This window comes from Salvelinus sp. IW2-2015, unplaced genomic scaffold, assembly GCF_002910315.2.
Source record: "Salvelinus sp. IW2-2015 unplaced genomic scaffold, ASM291031v2 Un_scaffold2114, whole genome shotgun sequence".
NCBI lineage: Eukaryota > Metazoa > Chordata > Actinopteri > Salmoniformes > Salmonidae > Salvelinus > Salvelinus sp. IW2-2015.
This window is the reverse complement of record NW_019943451.1, coordinates 19,289-43,207: the sequence shown is the minus strand read 5'-3', so window position 1 is coordinate 43,207 and position 23,919 is coordinate 19,289. Positions and strand designations below refer to the sequence as shown.

Sequence of the window (23,919 nt, the reverse complement as noted above, 5' to 3'; positions counted from 1 at the left end):
ATTTTTTTCCTATTGGGTTATTGTCTGTACGTTTGTTTATCCCATGTGTAACTCTGTGTTGTTGTTTTTGTCGCACTGCTTTGCTTTATCTTGGCCAGGTCGCAGTTGTAAATGAGAACGTGTTCTCAACTGGCCTACCTGGTTAAATAAAGGTGAAATAAAAAATGTAATACAAATTCAGCCTACCTGTTAGTCTAAGTGGTAGAGTTGAGCGAGACAGAGCTATGCTGTAGAGACAGGGTAAAGACGTAGCGACTTGTGAATCACCACTCACCACAGAGTAGCTGTGTGTGTGCGCAGCGCGCGCATGCGCACTTGTTTACAGTTTACAGAGCCAGTCAGAGGGAGTTCTGATGAGTGCTGAGCTGCATGTGCCAGCACTAGGGCCATGGAAGGGAACAGACACACTGTGCTGCTGCTGATCAGACATGGGTTCAAACACCATTTCAAATCTTTAGCCTGCCTGGAGTTCCAGATGGGTGGGGTTAGTAGTTTTGGGACTATTCTATTGGTTCCATTAATCAAGCACAGTTTAAGTATTTGACATAATATCAAAAAGTATTTGAACCCAGGTCTGACATGAAGTACAGACTGCTGCTGACGGTCCTCTTTGCCTGGCTGTCTGAGTCACTGTGGAAACAGGCTAAGAGAGGTGTGTGGATGGATGTTGCTATGCTACTGGCCAGCTCTGCTCCAGGATCCGCCTTGTGCCTGTCAGAGCCAGAGCAGCACACTAATGCACTCTCTACCTCTCTCTGTGTCTGTCATTAGCCTCCCTCCTCTCTCTCTCTCTCTCTCTCCTCCAAGCTGTCCCTCAACTCACTCTCTCTGTCCATCTCTATCCCTCTCCCTCCCCCTCCTCTCCCTCTCTCACTCACTCCATCTCTATCCGCTCCTCCTCGCCCCCTCTCCCTCACTCCCTCTGTCCATCTCTATCCTCTCTCCCCCCTCCTCCCTCCTCACTCACTCCTCTGTCCATCTCTATCCCCTCTCCCCCCCCTCCCCCACTCCCTGTCCATCTCTATCCTCTCTCCCCCCCCCTCTCCTCTCTCACTCACCCTCTGTCCACCCCCCCCCCCTCCTCCTCTCACCCCCCCTATCCTCTCTCCTCTGTCCATCCCCCTCCCCCCCCTCTACCTCGCCTCACTCCCTCTCTTGTCCATCTCTATCCCTTCTCCCTCCCCCTCTCTCACTCACTCTCTCTGTCCATCTCTATCCTCCTCTCCCTCCCCCTCCTCCCTCTCTCACCACTTCCTCCTGTCCAATCTCAGCCCCTCCCCCCCCTCCACACCCCTGTCCATCTCTATCCCTCTCCCTCCCCCTCCTCTCCTCTCACTCACTCACTCCTCTCGTCCTTCTCTATCCCCTCTCCCTCTCCCCCCCTCCTCTCCCCTCTCCACTCACTCCCTCTGTCCATCTCTATCCTCTCTCCCTCTCTCTCACTCCCCTGTCCATCTTATCCTCTCTCCCTCTTCCATCTCTATCCTCTCTCTCCCTCTCTCTCACTCCCTCTTCCATCTCTATTCCTCTCTCCCTCTGTCCATCTCTTATCCCCCCCCCTCTCCCTCTCTCTCACTCAAAGACACACACACAGAAACCACAATAGTAACCACCCCCACACTCTATCTAGCCATGTAGTGAGTGCAGCGCGCAGCAGCAAGACAGACAGACAGTCAGGCAGTGTCTCTAGCCTCTAGCCTGCCCTGACCCACATCTATAGCCTTGAGTACGCTTAGTTACTGTAAGTCCTGGAGACACTGCTGCCACTATTAATCAGGCCCTGGGACACAGCTAGGCTACTGTAGTTACCTACTGTCTGTCTCTGTCCCAAATGGCACCCTATTCTCTATTTAGTGCACTACTTTTGACCAGGGCTTTGGTCAAATATAGGGAAAAGGGTGCCATTTGGGACACAATACTGGAAGGATAGCTAGAATAGGCTGTATTATTATCATTTAAAGGAGGGCTGAGCCTCCTTCCCCTCCCTCCCTCACTCCCTTCCTCCACCTCCCCCCTGATTGCAGGTGCACCAAATATGCTCATGCTCTTCCAGGGCTAGTTAAACATTACATGGGTGGGTGGCTGGCTGGCGTCTGGCTGCTGAGAGGAGTGAAAGCATGGCAAGGCTCTCTCTAGTCTCTACGTCAGTGCAAGAGATTTATCCATTAACGTAGCTGTCACAAATACATGTCTCACTGTCAATTCTTTCAATTAATTTCCAACATAGTTGGAACTGAATAGATAAAACAACCTGGATGAGATGCAGATATAGATTTAAATGGGAATGGAATGAGAAATAATTTGACAATTCGCTTGTACAATCCCCTCCTGCCCATGTGGTCAAGTGGAAGGACAACTATTAGCACCAACAACCACAACTATTCTATACATCCGCAATGTGTATTTCTTCCCCTGTAGTAATACATTAAAGCTGCAATATGTAACTTTTTGAATGACCTGACCAAATTCACATAGAAATGTGACATAGATCTGTCATTCTCATTGAAAGCAAGAAGTCGTAGATCTGTTCTATGTGGGCTATTTCTAAGTTTCATTTTTGCGTCTTTTACTTACGGTTTTGTACACCAGCTTCAAACAGCTGAAAATACAATATTTTGGGTTATTGAAAATATATTTCACAGTGGTTTAGATGGTACAATGACTATACTTGCTTGTTTTGTCACAAACTGAAATTAGAATTGTAGCAACCAGGAAATGGCGGAGCGATTTCTGCATAGTGCATCTTTAAATAGATGAATGAAGGAGAACTCTGCGGAATCTGGATAACTAGGTACTTCATCCATATCATCCTTTCTGAGTCTGTCAGCATATGTCAGCCTAGCCAGCCTCAGACTGAATGCAAGTGTTAATGGCCCAGTGGGTTTACCTGTTTCTTGTAGTCCATGGATATGGAGATCCTGTCTTCCTCCTTCATCTCTTCTTCTTCCTCTCCCTTTCCATTCCTTTCTCCATCCCCACCATTGGTCCAGGAACAGTTGGAGTCGTGGTGGTCGTGCTGACTGAGGGCAGCCTCCAGCTGRGGCAGCAGCTCATCAGCCAGCAGGTCCGGAGCCTCCAGGCCCTCAAAGCCCCCTCCTTGGGCMTCCACCTCCCCTTGCAGCCCTGCCAGGCTAACCTCTAGAGACACGTAGCCGTTAGTGGTAGTGGTGCTGGCCGGAGGTCTGGTAACTTCCAAGTTAGATCCACAGTTCKGGGGMTGGTGCTGGTCTGGAACGAGCTGGCTGACTGCACTGGGGTAGCAGCTCATGGCCTGGCCAAACATCTCAGATGAGTCGTAGTTCCCTAAGGTCTGCCTSGAGCAGCGCAGAGCCCGGAAGGGACATTCGTCCTCAGCCTGGCTGACTGGGACCTGCTTGGGCTGATGATGCTGAGTCATCCCTGGAGCAGACGAAAACGCACATCCAGCTCCCACGAGAGAGAGTTCAGGCACTGAGGAGGGCAGGGGAGTGGTGGTGGTGATCATGGACACTGGGGCTAAAGAGAGAGGCTGGCTCAGGCTGGAGGTGCCAGGCTGTCCCTGGCCAGGGAAGGAGTACTGGGAGGGAGGGTAGGCGGTGGTGGAGCTCACTGAGCAGGAGGACAGGGTGTGAGCCATGGGGGAGCAGGTCTGCATGGAGAAGGACATGCTAGAGCCCTCTGGCCCTACCCCAGGAAAGGCCCCCTGAGTCCCCTGCACCAGCTGGTAGCCACCCTGCTGTGGTGGGGTTCCAGCCAGCGAGGCATTGGGGGTTTCCACATTAGCTTTGGCCAGAGCCCCTGAGTTAGGCACAGCCCTGGAGTGGAACTGGGTCCCCCCGGTGGTAAGCTGCTGGTTGTGGGGAGCTGGCTGTTGGTTGGCCTGGTGGAAGGGGAAGCTGTGGTGCTGCTGGGGCAGAGACTGAGGGTTCACTACCTGTTGATGAAGGTGCTGCTGCTGCCGCTGGTTCAGAMGCTGGTGTTGCTGCTGCTGAAGTTGTTGTTGACAGGGGTGGTGCTGCTGCTGTGGCTGTKGCTGTCGGAGGTGATGCTGTTGGTTGTGGAGTTGCTGCTGCTGTTGTTGATGTAGTTGTTGTTGTTGCTGGGGCACTGAGTGGTAGAGGTTCCCGTTCTGGTCCTGGTTGCCCCACATGGGGCTGYTGTTGGAAAACAACGCGTTGGATTGGGGTGCCTGACCAATTGAGCGTCCATGGAACTGGGTATGCTGTGCTGCTATCATCCCTCCACCACCCACACCCTCAGAGCCAGCGAAGGGCTGTCCCATGGAGTTCTGAGCCTTCATGCCCGGAAAATGCCCCATCTGCTGTCCATAAGTCATGCTCTGTTGGGTGGAGGAGGGCATGGAGGTGGGGATCATCCCRGGGTGTTTCCCTGCCCCCATCGGCTCCACCTGTAGGGGCTCRAAGCCTGCGCTGAGGTTGAGCTCATCCACCAGCGAGGGTCCAGGGGGGAAGCCCTCCTCAGCCAACCCATCCAGCCCTCCCACAAACAGGTTGGGGTCGTCAAAGAAGTCCATGATGGGATCTGTCATGGCCCAGGGGCCAGGGTCAGTCTTCCGGAGACCAGTCCCCCACGTTGGACCTCTGCTGGGTTYTAGCTGGTGCTGAGGAGCGTCACGTGTTACTGAGCTACAGTATGTCCATCACAGACTGGCTCTGGAGAGAAAAACGAAGACAAAACCTCAAGTCAGATTTAACAGAGAGAAGAAAAACATGCATCTTTAAACATGTCTCRTTCATACTGAGCTGTGTGTGGGCTGCACAATAAAGAGATGTTCAGTTGTCAAATAGATTTGAAGAAATTTAGCCCGTCTCTTTTTGATGTTCATCCTGTGTTTTTCAAATCAATACACTTCTAGTTGTTTTCAAGATCTCCATACACCTCTACCTCATATACACTACAATAAGCAATTTATTACCATAACAGACGCTCTCAGCCACGTAAACGTCATCAGTGAAAACAGCGGCTGCCAAAAAGCCAAGTAATGGCTAGGTCAGACAGGCCTGGGATAAATTTGGCACCGTCAATTATCTCTGGTTGGCAGCAGGTAGTTGTGTGGTAACGCATCTGATCTGATCTAAACTGAACCAACTGCCAGACAGACCAGCAGCCAGGTGCCTCTAGTCTTCCTCGGTTCAAAGCCCCCTGATCCGATCAGCCTCAGCCCTGTGACTGTGCTGTGCCTGCTATCTACCGAGCCGTCTGTCTGCTAGTAGCTACTGAATGTGTGGGAGGAAGGTGCAGACAGACAGATAGACAGCTGATGCTGTTTGTGTCAACAGCCAGGGAGGTTGGCTCAGGATGCATCTAGCCACAGACCAATGACCAATAGAAGATGACGGAACACTTGTGTTAGTCAAGACCTGCTGACTCATACTCACCACACACACTCACCTCACTACAAACACTTTGACATGTTCTGAATGTACAGTCATGGCTCTCACAAGTCTTCTGATACAGAGGGGGGGCATACAACTGAGATCCAATGCTTCAACCACAACTCGTGAACCTCTGCTAAGGTTAAGTGGGGTAGTGGGTAGGCTTGGGCGGTATACCGTATATACCATATAGCGGGGTATTTGGAAATAGCCACGGGATGGTTTTTCAATACCGTTAACTATTTCTTTGAAGTTTTTCTATATATTTTAATATTTGTAGCTACTTTGTAAGTAAATACTTTCAGTCAACTTGGGCAATATGTTAGAAGATAAAGCGTTCTTCATTTCACTTGTCACATTATTTTACATTATGAAGCTCACCGTAGTTCCCCAGAACAGTTGAGCCAGTCACGTGTTTGCTTGTAAATGGCACAAAGCAGGAGCAGGTGAGTCGAGCTGTGTATTGACAGGGGTTGAGTTTTAAATTGAAAGTCAAGTGTTTTTTTGCTTCAATAGAGTGATCAGGGACGTGCAACTATAGTTTTCCTTCACAGAAAATACATTACTACAACACATTCGTCAGAATATAGCTTCATTTTCATCAGATGACAACAGAAGAGAAACGCTATTAGGCTGGCAGTCACACAAGTAGGCTAAATGAGCTTACAATGAACATGCAAGATATTTTTTTGCAAAAACAATGCATGGCCATCATATTTCTGTTTATTATAGAAATAATGTAGCTAGCTACATTTCCTAATGTTTTTCTTAAAGTTAATCTGGAGAAAAGTAAGCTGGCTACACCGAGAAAAGCACCACAGAAAAGTAGCTACATCAGAACGCTGTCTGCTGATAGAATGCTCTTAGCGAATTCTCTTCCAAGTGGAGAAGTGCAACTGAAGCACAAAATTAGTCTGATGCCAAGTAGAAATTACGGAGCATTTTAGATTTGTGTTTACAAAATGCAGCAATATATTTCTTATGCGTTTTATCTTTTCTTCCTGCATGGAAAAGCGAAGAATTCTGCGTTAACGTGACCCCTAAGTTTAACTTGATGGTTATCTAAGTAAGTGGCTAAATGAATAAGGTGACGGGGCATCCATCATATTGTGTTGGCTTTCTGCCGTGTTTGAAAAGTCAAAGCCCTTTGGATGAGTTATCTGTACAGCTGCCACTGCTGTCTTTTCATTTCCTTGTGTTTTTTTCTCCTCTCCGTTCTCGGCCTGTCTTCTTCTCTAAGCAGAGCAAGCAGGCCTGTTGCCCTAGAGACTCCAGACTCCACACAGATACAGCACGTACACATGCTTCTCCAGAACCAGTACTGTTTATTGCACAATGTATCTCGTTCACATTCGTTTGTAAATGTCCAAACTCACAAAAAATTCAGTAGCTCTTACATATATTTGTATAACTTTATAACTGGGCTGCCTGTCTTTGCAATATTTTTTTTTCCATTTGCGCTTGTTAGCATATTTAGCTAGCAGCCTCCATGGTAAAACCGTACATCTCGGGATGAGAGAAGGATATGAAGATATGAAAATCTGCATACTGCCCAACACCTAGTAGTGGGTCTGTCCCTGGCTATGATGAAACCTTACTTTTTACTCATTGTTACAAAGGCCCAGTATGCCATATGACACAAGCACACAACCAAGACAATACACAAGATTCATACAGGAAGCWTCAAGACTTAACCCTAACCTGGTTACTGTGAATCATTAATGTAGCCTTACTCATCTTCATAAATGACAGCTGTGCTGGACCTCCATTCCATAACAACATGGACAGCTATAGCACTTAGAACTGTGTTTAACAGGAGCACCAGATAGCAGGGGCCAGATCATATCCCATGCCCAGCTCTTGGCTATACTAGAGCTCTGTTCTCGTGTGACTAGCAGCCAGCCCAGGAGTAGGAGAGTATTCTCTTCTCTTGCAACACAGACCTACATCTGAGGGCAGGCTAGGCATGAAAAGAGAACTCCCATTGCTCTCAGCCACTTAGCAGGGCTCCATTGTAACTGACAATGAGCAGAATGGCCAGGCCTAATTCTCCCAAACAGACAGGAAAATCTGATCACTCAATTAGAGGTAACATCAGACCAGAATCCTACCCGGGCCGCTCAACGGTCTGAATTAGTAATCAGAGGTAGGTTAGGTAGCTTATCTGAGCAGCATAAAGTTTTTCCTGCTGCTGCTTCTTCGTCTTGTATTAGTTGGAACCAATGATGAACTGTAGAACCTAAGCTATATGATGTACAATACAACCGGTTATAGACTGTCTATGGTTGAGACTAGGGCTGTCCCACACTAAATAATAGCTTGGTCGACCGAAAGTCGTAATTTTTAAACGTGTATTTTTCCATATATAGACACACCCAATGTATTTTAATAAAATCAACTATATATGCATTGAGCTTGTCTGATGCTTTAAGAGCAGTTTTTGATTAAATAAGACACAAATGACTCGAGGGAGCCAGAGATGAAGATAATCAGGAGACGAAAAACTTAACCTGACCATCCTCCTCCCGCTCCTACTGGCTTTTGCAGATTCTGCCGCTACTCTCCTGAAGTTGCCGGTAATAGGCTACACGAGTCGGTAACCTTTCTGAATTGAAATGTCATTTTATCTTACAATTTCTACTGACCTGCATGCCAGTTATGGTTTTTTGATTACAAGATGGCACCAGGAGGAGATGGCCGCCGTTTTACGGTCTCCTAACCAATTCTGCTATTATGTGGTTCTTTTCACAATATTTGTAAATTATTTTGTACATAATGTTTCTGCAACCGTATCTTACGGCAGAAAAGAGCGTCTGGATATCAGGACAGCGATCACTCGGATTAGACAAAGATTTTTTCAACACCAACAAGCAGGACTCACACGATATTCTCCAAACACCCCACAGGGCAGACATCCCAATTATTCGCAAAAGGAAGCGACGCAGAGGACGAAGAGGCGGATGCCTCGTCCGGACCTGCAGAAGGCGAGTAGGAAAGCTGCCGTTACCGTCAATATTACTCGCCAACGTGCAATCATTGGACAATAAACTAGACGAGGTACGATCACGAATATCCTACAAACGGAACATTAAAAACTGTAATATCCTATGTTTCACGGAATCGTGGCTGAATGACGACATGGATATTCAGGTAGCGGGATATACGCTGCACCGGCAGGATAGAACAACAAGACGTGAGACGAGGGGGGCGGTCTGTGCATATTTGTAAGCAACAGCTGGTGCACGAAATCTAAGGAAGTCTCTAGATTTTGCTCGCCTGAAGTAGAGTATATTGTGATAAATTGCAGGCCACACTACTTGCCTAGAGAGTTTTCAGCTATACTTTTCGTGGCTGTTTATTTACCACCACAAACAGATGCTGGCACTAAGACCCCACTCAGTCAGCTGTATAAGGAAATAAGCAAACAGGAAACCACTCACCCAGAGGCGGCGCTCCTAGTGGCCGAAGACTTTAATGCAGGGAAACTTAAATCAGTTCTACCAAATCTCTATCAACATGTTAAATGTGCAACCAGAGGGAAGAAAATTCTAGATCACCTGTACTCCACACACAGACGCGTACAAAGCTCTCCCTCGCCCTCCATTTGGTAAATCCGACTACAACTCTATCCTCCTGATTCCTGCTTACAAGCAAAAAATGAAAGCAGGAAGCACCAGTGACTCGGTCTATAAAAAAATGGTCAGATGAAGCAGATGCTAAACTACAGGACTGTTTTGCTATCACAGACTGGAACATGTTCCGAGATTCTTCCGATGACATTGAGGAATACACCACATCAGTCACTGGCTTTATCAATAAGTGCATTGAGGACGTCGTCCCCACAGTGACAGTACGTACATACCCCAACCAGAAGCCATGGATTACAGGCAACATTCGCACTGAGCTAAAGGGTAGAGCTGCGGCTTTCAAGGTGCGGGACTCTAACCCGGAACCTTACAAGAAATCCCGCTATGCCCTGCGACGAACCATCAAACAGGCAAAGCATCAATACAGGCCTAAGATTGAATCATACTACACCGGCTCCGAACGCTCGTCGGATGTGGCAGGGCTTGCAAACTATTACAGACTACAAAGGGAAGCACAGCCGCGAGCTGCCCAGTGACACGAGCCTACCAGACGAGCTAAATCACTTCTATGCTCGCTTTGAGGCAAGCAACACTGAGGCATGCATGAGAGCATCAGCTGTTCCAGACGACTGTGTGATCACTCTCTCTGTAGCCGACGTGTGTAAGACCTTTAAACAGGTCAACATACACAAGGCTGCGGGGCCAGACGGATTACCAGGACGTGTGCTCCGGGCATGTGCTGACCAACTGGCAGGTGTCTTCACTGACATTTTCAACATGTCCCTGATTGAGTCTGTAATACCAACATGCTTCAAGCAGACCACCATAGTCCCTGTGCCCAGAAAACACAAAGGCAACCTCCTAAATGACTACAGACCCGTAGCACTCACATCGTAGCCATGAAGTGCTTTGAAAGGCTGGTAATGGCTCACATCAACACCATTATCCCAGAAACCCTAGACCCACTCCAATTTGCATACCGCCAAACAGATCCACAGATGATGCAATCTCTATTGCACTCCACACTGCCCTTTCCCACCTGGACAAAAGGAACACATATGTGAGAATGCTATTCATTGACTACAGCTCAGCGTTCAACACCATAGTACCCTCAAAGCTCATCACTAAAGCTAAGTAACCTGGACTAAAACCTCCCTCTGCAACTGGATCCTGGACTTCCTGATGTGCCGCCCCCCAGTGGTGAGGGTAGGTAGCAACACATCTGCCACGCTGATCCTCAACACTGGAGCTCTCCCAGAGTGCTGGTGCTCAGTCCTCTCCTGTACTCCCTGTTCACCCACAACTGCATGTGCCAGGCACGACTCCAACACCATCATTAGATTTGCAGACGACACAACAGTGGTAGCCTGATCACCGACAATGACGAGACAGCCTATAAGGAGGAGGTTAGAGACCTGCCGGGTGGCACTGGGCAGCTCGCGGCTGTGCTTCCCTTCCCAGGTGCTTCTACACCTACATTGCTTGCGTTTTGGGTTTTATGCTGGGTTTCTGTACAGCACTTTGAGATATCAGCTGATGTACGAAGGGCTATATAAATACATTTGATTTGGTGCCAGAATAACAACCTATCCCTCAACGTAACCAAGACCAAGGAGATGATTGTGGACTACAGGAAAAGAGCACCGAGCACGTCCCCATTCTCATCGACCGGGCAGTAGTGGAGCAGGTTGGAGAGCTTCAAATTCCTTGGTGTCCACATCAACAACAAACTAGAATGGTCCAAACACACCAAGACAGTCGTGAAGAGGGCACGACAAAGCCTATTCCCCCTCAGGAAACTAAAAAGATTTGCATGGCTTGAGATCCTCAAAAGAATCTACAGCTGCAACATCGAGAGCATCCTGACCGGTTGCATCACAGCCTGGTACGGCAATTGCTAGGCCTCCGACCGCAAGTCACTTCAGAGGGTAGTGCGTACGCCCAGTACATCACTGGGTTTAAGCTGCCTACCATCCAGGACCTCTACACCAGGCGGTGTCAGAGGAAGGCCCTAAAAATTGTCAAAGACCCCAGCCACCCCAGTCATAGACTGTTCTCTCTACTACCGCATGGCAAGCGGTACCGGAGTGCCAATCTAGGACAAAAAGGCTTCTCAACAGTTTTTACCCCCAAGCCATAAGACTCCTGAACAGGTAACCAAATGGTTACCCGGACTATTTGCATTGTGTGCCCCACCCCCCCAACCCCTCTTTTACGCTGCTGCTACTCTCTGTTTATCTTATAATGCATTGTCACTTTAACTATACATTCATTTACATACTACCTCAATTGGCCCGACCAACCAGTGCTCCCGCACATTGGCTAACCGGGCTATCTGCATTGTGTCCCTCCACCCGTCAACCCCTCTTTACGCTACTGCTACTCTCTGTTCATCATATATGCATAGTCACTTTAAACCATACCTACATGTACATACTACCTCAATAAGCCTGACTTACCGGTTCTGTATATAGCCTTGCTACTCTTATTTTCAAATGTATTTTTACTGTTGTTTTATTTCTTTACTTACCTACACACACACACCTTTTCGCACTATTGGTTATAGCCTGTAAGTAAGCATTTCACTGTAAATCTACACCTGTTGTATTCTGCGCACGTGACAAATAAACTTCGATTTGAACAAATACAAGTAACAATGGAGGTGAAGGCGATTGGTTACTGTAGGCTAAATGCTTTAGGCATAAAGAGAGACAACAGTTAGAGAACCAATGTAGCTGTCAGTCAGACCTGTCTGCCTGCTCAAGCGAATGGGATAACATTGTGACAATGTACAAGGTTAACAGATTAAGCTAGCTGGCTGCTTATAACTTTAGTTTTGGGCAACAGGGTTCGGTAGCTGGCTAGCTAGTTATTTCAATAGGAGAACAACAAGGATTCCTTAATCATTGTTAAGAATATTGAAAATGACTGCAGTTTCTACTGGTCATTGTTTTCAGCTGGTTGGATGTGCTAGCTAGGTACCAAGCTAAAGCTAGCTAGCCCAGAAGTTTCTAATAACGTCTGTATCTAAGAAACAGTTGAAGTCGGAAGTTTACATACGCCTTAGCCAAATACATTTAAACACAGTTTTTCACAATTCCTGACATTTAATCCTAGTAAAAATTCCCTGTCTTAGGTCAGTTAGGATCACCACTTCATTTTAAGAATGTGAAATGTCAGAATAATAGTAGAGATATTGATTTAGTTCAGCTTTTATTCTTTCATCACATTCCCAGTGGGTCAGAAGTTTACATACACTCAATTAGTATTTGGTAGCATTGCCTTTAAAAATGTTTAACTTGGGTCAAACGTTTCAGTTAGACTTCAACAAGCTTCCCACAATAAGTTGGTGAACTTTGGCCCATTCCTGCTGACAGAGCTGGTGTAACTGAGTCAGTTTGTAGGCCTCCTTGCTCGCACACGCTTTTTCAGTTCTGCCCACAAAATTTCTAAAGGATTGAGGTCAGGGCTTTGTGATGGCAACCCCAATACCTTGACTTTGTTGTCCTTAAGCCATTTTTCCACAACTTTGGGAGTATCTTTGGGTCATCGTCCATTTGGAAGACCCATTGCAACCAAGCTTTAACTTCCTGACTGAGTCTTGAGATGTTGCTTCAATATATTCACAATTTTCCTACCTCATGATGCCATCTATTTTGTGGAAGTCCACCAGTCCCTCCTGCAGCAAAGCACCCCCACAACATGATGCTGCCACCCCCGTGCTTCACGGTTGGGATGGTGTTCTTCGGCTTGCAAGCCTCTCCCTTTTTCCTCCATACATAACGATGGTCATTATGGCCAAACAGTTCTATTTTTGTTTCATCAGACCAGAGGACATTTCTCCAAAAAGTACGATCTTTGTCCTCATGTGCACTTGCAAACTGCAGTCTGGCTTGTTTATGGAGGTTTTGGAGCAGTGGCTTCTTCCTTGCTGAGTGGCCTTTCAAGTTATGTCGATATAGGACTCGTTTTACTGTGGATATAGATACTTTTGTACCAGTTTCCTCCAGCATCTTCACAAGCTCCTTTGCTGTTGTTCTGGGATTGATTTGCACTTTTCGCACCAAAGTACGTTCATCTCTAGGAGACAGAACGCGTCTCCTTCCTGAGCGGTATGGCGGCTGCGTGGTCCCATGGTGTTTATACTTGCGTACTGTTGTTTGTACAGATGAACGTGGTACCTTCAGGCGTTTGGAAATTGCTCCCAAGGATGAACCAGACTTGTGGAGGTCTACAATTCTTCTTCTGAGGTCTTGGCTGATTTCTTTTGATTTTCCCATGATATAAAGCAAAGAGGCACTGAGTTTGAAGGTAGTTTGAAGGCCTTGAAATACATCCACAGGTACACCTCCAATTCACTCAAATTATGTCAATTAGCCTATCAGAAGCTTCTAAAGCCATGACATAATCTTCTGGAATTTTCCAAGCTGCTTAAAGGCACAACTTAGTGTAAGTAAACTTCTGACCCACTGGAATTGTGATACAGTGAATTATAAGTGAAATAATCTGTCTGTAAACAATTGTTGGAAAGATTACTTGTGTCATTCACAAAGTAGATGTCCTCACCGACTTGCCAAAACTATAGTTTGTTAACAAGAAATTTGTGGAGTGGTTGAAAAACTAGTTTTAATGACTCCAAACGAAGTGTATGTAAACTTCCGACTTCAACTGTATTTGCAAACATTTTTTATCCTGATCTAATTTCAAATGCTCACACAGATATTTTCTCATTCGGTCAAACAAATAATGCCTTATTACCAACGCAGTATTGTACAGCTTTGACAGTAATGGTGGCACTTGGCTTACACGTGCAAATTCAGCACACACAACATTCTATAATAGAATTGTTATTTGACGTGTCAAATTAAAAGCTTATTTGACGCGTAAAATAGTGTAATTTGACATAAAAACCCAAACGGCGATCCATAATTTATTCACATTGCTTTAAAAAAAAAAATCGCTTATTGTGTATATTACATTTGTTTTATTTGATGACTTTAATATTTCATTCCAAGTCATCTCATCTCTATAGAGCTGCAACCTATGCTGTCTGACAAAATCACTATTTTGTAGTTCTTCAAAGTAAATAAGACATACTTTATGACTGCTGAATACCAACTATCAATCACTTTGATCATGTATTTTCAAGTAGAGATACTGCACAAAGCAACAGCTGCTCTCTATATCACCTCACGATTGCGCATTCTTCTGTCTCTACAGTAGCTGGCGTAAAAGAAACACAGACCGGACTAGTAGATGCGCAATGGATTATGGTCATTGTAGTTAATTACCACATGTTATGCACTCAACTATGTAGAATATAGGCCTGTTGGAAAAAACTCCCTACTACATTGAACAGTTCAGGCCTGATCTGATTTATCTCTAGAGAAACTGTGCAATGTGCGCATTAAGCTCACCGAAGAAGAAAAAAACGTCTGTCAATCAGTTATTTTGGTTAATCGCTCAGCACTACCCTTGGGTGTAGCTTTAGCAGAGATGCCAACAACCGTAAATTTCGGTTTTCAGGGGAAATAGAAGAGAGAGCCTGTGACACGACTTCCCTTCCATTAACAAGGTGACACTCCATCTTAACTCTTCCTTCACATTTACTAGATTGATTGAACAGTGCAGAAGGGAACATCTCCAGACATTTATTTTATTCTCATCAAGACCAGAATCTTCAGGATCTAGTTTCAGGCGTTTTTTATTGCATGTAGTAGGTATGCTATGACTTTGCTTATAAATGCTAGGTTTGTGAAGCATCTATGTAGTTCTTATGAAGACTTTATGCAGTCTAGAAAGTCTTTATGAATGACGTTGAACCCAGATCTGCAGTGAAACTAGCTCTAGTTAATATCTGGAGTTAAGTTTTAGCTACAGTGAAACCCACTTTAAAATGTAAAACATAATTCATAGCCAAATCGAATGTAGACTATTTGTTTGGCTGGTTTATCTGTAGGCTCTACCCTCAAAGTATTGGGTAATAACCGGCCCACCAATAACAAAAGACCCCCAACTGAATCAACTTTTCTTTAGTTAAAAAAGCATCATTGAACAATGGAGATTAATTTAACTCTCCAAGAAAACTGATCAAGGGCCATTCCAGAGCACATTCAACAGGTCCCATCAAAGTCTGTGCAATATAAATGCATTCGTGTTTGTGCTGCGCTTCCTGCTTACATTTAGTCTCCCACTGGTCACACATTGATTGAATCAACGTTGTTTACACATCATTTCAATAAAACTACGTTGAACTAACGTTGAATAGCCGTTGAATTGAAGTCTGTGCCCAGTGGGCTAGCTACCTCTGCAAGATGCTTGCTTCTTTGTTTATCATGAGTCTATGCCTCTTTGCCTAAAGTAGCATGATATCGCCAACCCACTATACACAACAAACAAATAGGCGTTGTCAATTTCAGAGTCCCGGTGACTTATCTAAGCACCCTCAACAAAAAAAGACCGATAACAAGTGCAGCCACAATAACGACAACGATATAGAGACAGAAACAATGCAGCATCAAACTGTCCAAACTCACAAACCCGTCGTCTGTCGACGATCCAACTCCATCATGGAATCAGAAATCAAAATAGAATTTGCACAAACTACATCTACGTGCAACGGACATCCATGATAATCATCAATCGGCTTTAATCAACTGACTGCTGATAACACTCGTTTGTAAAGACGCTATATAAGAATAATCCCAAGAATAACAGTATTATTACGCAGTAAGAAAGGTTCATAAGTATCCTATTGCATTGTTGAATTTTACTTTAGAATAGCTTCTAGAATCCTAACCAACCCCGGTTTATATGGCACAGCGAGAATCTGTAACAATGAACCCATGATAAAAAGAAGCCAGTCTGTCATGGCCACTAACCTCAGCATCCTCTGAGTGCAGCTATGGCTCGTGGCTATCTGAGCATCGAATCTTCACAATAGCCTTGCTGCACCTCCTAGTAAAAGGCTGCTTGGCACTCGATGTGTTTCCCTGTCACAACAGGTAACTAGCTACCTAGTTAGAGAAATTAGCTGAATCTTAACTTTCTGAATCTGAAAGACAGGTGCCAAGCCTTAGGGATTTTTTCCCACCATCTGTTCTTCTCGAGACTCGAATCGTACACGTGTCCCCACTTGTCTTTCCTTCCAAGCMCCTCTCCTCTCGACTTCAGTGGTGTCGTGACGCCTCTGCTGAGTAGGAGAGGGAAGAGCTGGATGGGGGTCGACAGTCATTCATTAGGAACAATGCAATAGATTGACCACAGACAATTAAACCAGTTGTTGATGGACCCGACCGAGTTTCGTTGAGACTCCCGATTTTTATCACTTTACCCTCTGCATGCACATTCATGGTAACGATGCWGAGCTGGCTCGAGGCTCGTACCATCACAGCGGGTCGCTGTCAGTTCAGGACCACCATAACGAAGCGCCGTCAATAACTTTAGTAACACGAGCGCAATATTTCGAACTCTGAGAAACGATTATGGAAAAGGTATAACTTACAATGTTCCGCGAGCCATTTGATTGATATTGTAGCTAGTTGGGCGCTTTTCAGACCGGGATTCCCACTGCTAACGTAACGTTAGTGACCACAGCTGAGCGTCACTGTCTCTCAGTCATTAGAATGACAGTTTGCTCCCAGAGTTAAAAGCTCTGTGTGGAGCCAATACTTTCTATTTATGACGAGAAAATTATTTTATTACTTACCGAAGTGAAGCAAAATCCGTTGACTGAAAATTATAAGAGCGAAGTTAACTAGTTGACCACAGCGGTTCTACTGCTGCTGACGTGACGAATCGATGACACAATTTGCATATCAGTTACTTGCTCTCTGATTGGACAGTTGAGGACTCGTTCAATTTTTATAATCTCAGATTACATTTGAAGCCGGTTCCACATGGACAAAATGTCATATTAAATTTTGTGTCATAATAACTCCTCATATGTAAAATAAAATAACAAATATTAGACTAAATTGGTTATAAAGGCATGACACACAAGATGGCCGCGGTAGGGTTGAAGCCAATCCGCGGAGGTTTTACTTTGATTACACAAACCTGTAGTCTCCCGGATAATAATGTTGACTGACAGGCGAGATAGTGTGAAAATAACATGGCAACCTGTCGTTAGTGTGTGGTGACCCCCARTGGCTCTTGACAGTACTGCTAAACCAAGTCACTATGGTCTTGACGTGGAACCGTAAATCTATGCATGACAGCATGAGACCAGAAATAGTGAAACGGTTTTCTACAATCTATGAGATCCAACCAGATTTTTCACACATGCGCTCCTTTCTATTAATCTGAAAGTTAAATCAAAGCACATGCCTTCATTTCTGAAAGTATTACCGGGGAAAGTTAATCAACTTTTGTCCTCTGCGTGCCTCTGGTGGCCTCGAAACTGCGTCACACCCTCCAACCACATTTTTAGATTAAGCAGAAATTGTGTCTTAGCAAACGTGTCAGTACATTTTTCAACACTAACGTCGTTAGTATGTTCACCCCTGGTTAACAACCTCTCCAGCTAATTTACTAAGAGCAAATGTATGCTTGACCTGAAAATGTGGTTGAAGGCGCCATATGGATGGTGTGACGCATTTGCGGAGTCTCTGGAGTCACGTAGAGGCCAAGTTGAGCTCTGTACCACATTGCCCTGCGCCTCAAGTTTTGTAACAATGAAGTGTGCTCCATATAGCTCCGCATTGACATGATCGGTTGACGGTAGGTGTGTGGTGGGGGGGGTCCTGTATTAAATACAACTCGTTTCCTTGACATCAGCTCAAGGCTGTTCCACAAAGCGCAAGAAGTATGAATGCCCTGGCTTCTGAAGAGGCATATCACCATAAATGCTACATGACCAATGCAGACATCAGATTGACCATGCAGTGCCTTTAAGAGTTGAATACCCCTGGTCTAGAGCCAACATTAGTAACCCATCTACCGTTTAAATCACTCCTTGAGGAAATCCAACATGACCCACACACCCTTATGTGATGAATAAAGGCTACTTAGATCACCACAGCTAGTCCAATGAAAACAGTGCTTACCTCAAACCTAAATCACAACATACATGTACATCGCAGCAGACTAAGGCATTACATCTCAGAGCTTGAGGCGTCACTAGACGCCCTGGTTCGATTCCAGGTTGTACCATAGGACAGCGTACAATTGCCCCAGCGTCGTCCGAGTTTGGCCATCATAGTTAAGAACAAATTCTTATTTACAGACTTGCCTAGTTAATGGGTTAAATAAAATATATATATACACACAGTCATTGATATGCATTGTCGTGTTTATTTCCTTTCAAAGAAAAGCTTTCGAAACTCATTGCCTATACAGCACAAACTGTTGACTGAGGTTTGGGTTCCATATAGGAAAGGTAAAATGAGAAGTATAAGTACACATTGTTTTGCCAAATTCAACAGTCCAGACGGCAGCATGTGTTTACATCATTTCACAGCAATATAAATTGTGCCAAATATCCAACAGCTTTGAGCAAAACAATGTTGTCTGTGGAGGGCTGCCATTCCCACAGCAGACATGTTTTATATTTATACAAACCTTTAATAAGCTCAATAAGGGTAAATAGAACAATCAAAAAGAATTAAAAGCAACGTAAAGATGGATGTGATTATTTAACTTAGCATATTAATTAAAACCACACTTGCCTGCTGCTCAGTCTGCAATATATATTATCCATCTTACCTATAGTTTACATATAGTTTACACAGTAAAGAGAAATATAAGACACTAAACCGTAATCCAAAAGAACGAAAATTTCCCTCGCCCCAAAAATGTAGTGTTGCTCTAATTTGATTTCAGTCAAATATGTTTGGGGGAAAAAGAACACCCAAGGTTAGAGTCCATCTTCAGTCCCAATAATAAACAATAACTGTCCTGAGCCCACCTTAACAAGCGGTCATGAATCCATAGTCCACCCATACAGTATATCTATAATTAATGCTGATTTTTATTCTCACCTTTCAACCAGCTTTGAGTGATTATCTTCATAGACCAAACCCAAGCATGTGCAAAGAGCAGAGAAGAAAATAAAGGGAAAAAGCTCTGATTGCATTGTAGTCTGTGTTACTAAGAAAACCAGTTGTCATTGTTGATTTACTTACATAATATACACATTTTTAGTTCTATAGCTGTTTGAGCACAAGATGCCTATAATGCTTTTAAAGCTGAGCGCAAGTGTTGCAAYGTAAAATTAAGTACATTCAACTTGTTCAGTTCCTATTCATACGACTGAACGGCTGCTGAAGCTAGTCTGTGGCGTGGCATTCTGCTCTGCATCTTCCGCTAGTGGCTGCTGACTCGGACTGCAGGATCAGCTCAGCTMTGGGGAGGGTTGTCATCTTTGCTRAAGGGTTGTGTGGATCCGGGCTTCACCCAAGACAGTCCTGACACCTGCAGCCCCTTGTGGTGATCCTCAGGCCGTCTCTAGAATAACAGACACGCATTACCACACTGGTCAGCTAGCACCATGGAAACAAATGGCCGCTCACACAGCTTGACCAATCACAGCCCTGCTGGCTCTCATTCAAGTAAAACAAGCCTCTTGGGAGTGAGCTCAGAGGGAACCCGAGTCCATGGCCCATAGCAGACAGACTCAGAGCTTTGTGTCCTTTTACATAAGTCTGAAAAGCACACTGCTGSGGTTTAGAAAACTCACTTTATGTGTGAACATCCGTTCCTTCGCCTCGTCGTGGATCGCTGGGTTCCATGAAGAGAAACTGGAAAAATTTGCATAAAAAAATAACACTTATGAGAAACAAATTCTCAAACCATTTATTGCATCTCCTTTCATATGCTGCAGGAGGTTTCTTATTGACAGCAAATAAAAATAAATAATAATAATGTTCAGATTGTTCGTGAGCTATGAGAAATGGAATTCCAGGAATGAGCTTTTCCTACTACCAACCTTATTGCATAAGGATCGTCCATCTTGGGTTGGTCGAAGAGGTGACTGTTGCATAGTTTGACGCTGTCTACCACCTTGCTTTTGAACACCTGCACATCCTTGTCGTACCTGAAAAAACAGTGTGAGGTCTACACCTGTTGTATTCAGCACATGTGACTAATACATTTGATTATACATGCAATTTGCCAGTCAATACAGTGTGAAGTGATAATTGCCCCAACCTGGCCACAATCTAATTCATTAGCTCAGAAAATTAAGAAAAAACGGACTCAACAGAATACCACAACATTTCAATTAAACAGCAAGTCTCAACAGCCGCCTGTCCCTTTTAGTAGCCGGGCATCGGCACACATTTCAGTAAATAAATGGGTCTAAATGAATTGTTTATGAAGTTACCATGGACACAGCTCTAATAATCCCAGTCATGTGCATTAAAAACATTGCTCGCCATCAAAAATAAACACGTCAAATTCAAGCTCTCCATGGCGCCGAAGTGCCAAATTGGGGGTGTATGATCTGCGATAGATTTGTTATGTTTATACTGGTCACAATTAGGTTTGGTAGTCTTCAACATTTTGTGCAATAGCTGTGTGCATTAAGGAAATACACACTTGGCTCAAATAAACAGAAGCCCGTCTCTAAGCACCGGTTGTGTTCAGTGACTGAAGCAAATAAATGTATGGGCTATTAATTGAAGTTTCAGGGTACACAATAGGAGCACAACAACTAGCTTGCTTGTTGACCTATATAAACTGACCACGGTCACATACGTACACGTGGCCCAGTATCCATCTACAGGAGGAAGAGAAGGCTGTGAGGAGAAAGTGAACAAGTACAGACTTACAGCACAGCAGCTTCTGGGTTGAGTGGTTCCATAGTGTTGATCTTGTAGAACACCGTGCGTGCATACATCAGGACTTGCCAGATGTGGTTGTGATTACGCCTTCAAGTCCACAGGGAGACGGGGGACATTTATGATTATCTCAACATAATGGCAAACCAAATACAACTCCAGTCACAGTAAATACACAAGTATCATAAAGGCAATCCATGGTGCATAGGTTCATCTCAGACTAGTGAAATACCCAACAGTAGCACTGCTCAAACACCAGTAGTGCACAGCCAAAGTGTGACACACCATAATGACAGACAGGTTTCCAGTGAGAATGTCATGGACAACTTTCCCCATTCAGTAAAACATATAGTGCTGTGCTCCTATAAATCCACCTTCAGCTGATAGAGACTGAGGTTTAAGAGACGACCTTACAAGGCTGTGTCACTGTCCAGCTGAAGAAACAGGCCATGAGGAACAGAGCTGGAACAGCAGTCAGAGTAAACACTGGGCCTTGATGCGACACATGCCAGTTCTAACTAAGGTACACTATAGACAGCCCCACAGCGCAACTCAGTGACAGCACTGTATCACTATTTACCACCAGAACTACAACATCCTGAGAGAACACACATATCAATCACAACATGAAGCAGTAACATCACAGATCAAAAAGTAGTAACTGCATTTAGCCTATCAAGGGATGTGTAAGGCTGTGTAGTAGTGACTAGTACATGGTGGAGCAGACATTACACTAATGGAAAAATAGCAAGCCACATGTAACTGACAAACACCCATTTCTAAATCATCCTCATTCATTTGGATGTAATGATCTGGGCATAGAAGCCATATACTGACCTCCACTTGGTGAAGGCTCTCCTGACATCAAGCTCTCCTGAAACAGGGTCCACAAGTGGGTGGAAGACTGGGATATCAAACACCACTCTCTGAATGGGGGTACAGGAGAGAACATAATACTGTTAGAATACTGCATAAATAACAAAACACGCATTTCAAACCCCTAAACTTTTTCCACATTTTGTTACGTTACAGCCTTATTCTAAAATTGATTAACTACACACAATACCTCATAAGGACAAAGCGAAAACAGGTTTGGAAATGAGCAAATTCATATAAAAACAGAAATAGCTTATTTACATAATTATTCAGAACCTTTGCTATGAGACTTGAAATTGAGCTCAGGTGCATCCTGTTTCTAATGATCATCCTTGAGGTTTCTACAACTTCATTGGAGTCCACCTGTAGTACATTCAATTGTTTGGACATGAAAGGCACACGTGTCTATATAAGGTCCCACAGTTGACAGTGCGTATCAAAGCAAAAACCAAGCCATGAGGTYGAAGTAATTGTCCGTAGAGCTCAGAGAAAGGATTGTGATGAGGCAGATCTGGGGAAGGGTACCAAAACATTTCTACAGCATTGAAGGTCCCCAAGAACGCAGTGGCCGTCATCATTCTTAAATTGAATAAGTATGGAACAACCCACCAATACTCTTCTTAGAGCTGGCCGCTCGGCCAAACAGAGATCAGGAGAGAAGGGCCTTGGTCAGGGAGGTGACCAAGAACCCGATGGTCACGCTGACAGAGCTCCTCTGTGGAGACGGGAGAACCTTCCAGAAGGACATCCATCTCTGCAGCACTCTACCAATCAGGCCTTTATGGTAGAGCAGCAAGACAGAAGCCACTCAGTAAAAGGAACGACAGACTGCTTGGAGTTAGCCAAAAGGCACCTAAAGGACTGACCATGAGAAACAAGTCTCTCTGGTCTGATGAAACCAAGATTGAACTCTTTGGCCTGAAAGCCAAGCGTCATGTCTGGAGGAAACCAGACACCACTCTTCACCTCACCAATACCATCCCTAAGGTGAAGCATGGTGGTGGTAGACATCATGCTGTGGGGATATTTTTCCAGAGGCAGGGACTGGGAGACTAGTCAGGATCGAGGGAAAGATGAACAGAGCAAAGTACAGAGAGATCCTTGATGAAAACCTGTTCCAGATCACTCAGGACCTCAGACTGGGGGGTAGGTTTACCTTCCAACAGGAAAATGACCTTAAGCACACAGCCAAGACAACACAGGAGTGGCTTCGGGACAAGTCTATGTACTTGAGTGGACCAGCCAGAGCAGACTTGACTCGATTGAACACAGAGCGCAGTGACACTCCCCATCCAACCTGACAGCACTTGAGAGGATCTGCAGAGAAGAATGGGAGAAACTCCCCAAATACAGGTGTACCAAGCTTGTAGCGTCATACCCAGGAAGAATCGAGGCAGTAATCACTGCCAAAGGTGCTTCAACAAAGTACTGAGTAAARAGTCTGAATACTTATGTAAATGTGATATTTCAGTTTTAATCAATTCGCTAAAATTGTTAAACCTGTTTTGTAATGTGTGTAGATTGATGAGGGGAAAAAACTATTTCATCAAATTTAGAATAAGGCTGTAACGTAACAAAATGTGGAAAAACAGCAAATACTTTCCGAATGCACTGTATGATAGTCACAAACCAATCACAGTCTCAGCCACCAAAGCAGGAAAGGCTGAACAAACTAACCTTTGAAACGTGCCAAAGAAAAGTCTTTATTTTGTGTAAACAGCTGTGTTGTAATGTTACAGCAGGTCCACAAAAGTACTCACAGGACATTCACCATCAGGATAGTTATCTGGAATATACACAGTGAACTTGAAGACTCCATCCTGGTACAAGCCATGTCTGATGAAAATGACCCCGAACCACACTGGAAAGAAGAGAATCTCATGATCCCTTTGTATGATTATGTGTAGATTATGCAGTCAAACACAAGGACAGATTAGGCTCTTACTCAATGCTGATTTGTAGGATGGCTGCACATAGATTCCAGGCAGTTTTTGCTTGATCACTAGGGTGCTGTGGGTCACAAGGTAACATGGAATTAAATCAATGCAGCAGAAATTGAAATGGAAATTAACAGCGCATTTTTTCATCAACAGCTTCTCTAAATTAACTACATAACATAGTGGCCTATGCGCAAATACATCCTTCCTTCCTTCCTTCAGGTAGGCTAATCAATGATCTGACATGGTTGGATGGGTGAAAACAAATCGTACCTTCACTTATCCAGTCGCATACAGATCAGTGATTACCTCTAGCAAAGGAGGTAGGCATGAAGCATTTTAAAAGGTAGCCAGTTAGCTCTAC

General features: G+C 44.6%; 2 protein-coding genes across 3 annotated transcripts; both read right to left on the bottom strand.

Moving 5' to 3' along the window:
- Positions 1 to 1,575: 1,575 nt before the first annotated feature.
- Positions 1,576 to 16,760, bottom strand: LOC112072983 (chromodomain-helicase-DNA-binding protein 9-like). Of its 2 annotated transcripts, none has more exons than XM_024140352.2 (2): positions 16,671 to 16,760; positions 1,576 to 4,652 (listed from the first exon to the last, which is right to left on the bottom strand). In XM_024140352.2, exon 2 carries the CDS (start codon positions 4,526 to 4,528, stop codon positions 2,867 to 2,869), a length of 1,662 nt encoding a protein of 553 aa, XP_023996120.1. In that variant the 5' UTR covers positions 4,529 to 4,652; positions 16,671 to 16,760; the 3' UTR covers positions 1,576 to 2,866. The 2 variants fall into 2 exon arrangements, with proteins under 2 accessions (XP_023996120.1, XP_070296101.1); XM_070440000.1 differs by lacking the exon at positions 16,671 to 16,760 and adding an exon at positions 15,844 to 16,627.
- A 1,997-nt stretch (positions 16,761 to 18,757) lies between these two features.
- On the bottom strand, positions 18,758 to 23,648 carry LOC112072981 (AKT-interacting protein). Its single transcript, XM_024140349.2, has 7 exons — positions 23,564 to 23,648; positions 23,379 to 23,479; positions 21,580 to 21,668; positions 20,734 to 20,832; positions 19,890 to 19,997; positions 19,641 to 19,701; positions 18,758 to 19,408 (listed from the first exon to the last, which is right to left on the bottom strand). Coding segments are annotated over exons 1-7 (567 nt in total). The 5' UTR covers positions 23,565 to 23,648; the 3' UTR covers positions 18,758 to 19,300.
- Between the last annotated feature and the right edge of the window lie 271 nt (positions 23,649 to 23,919).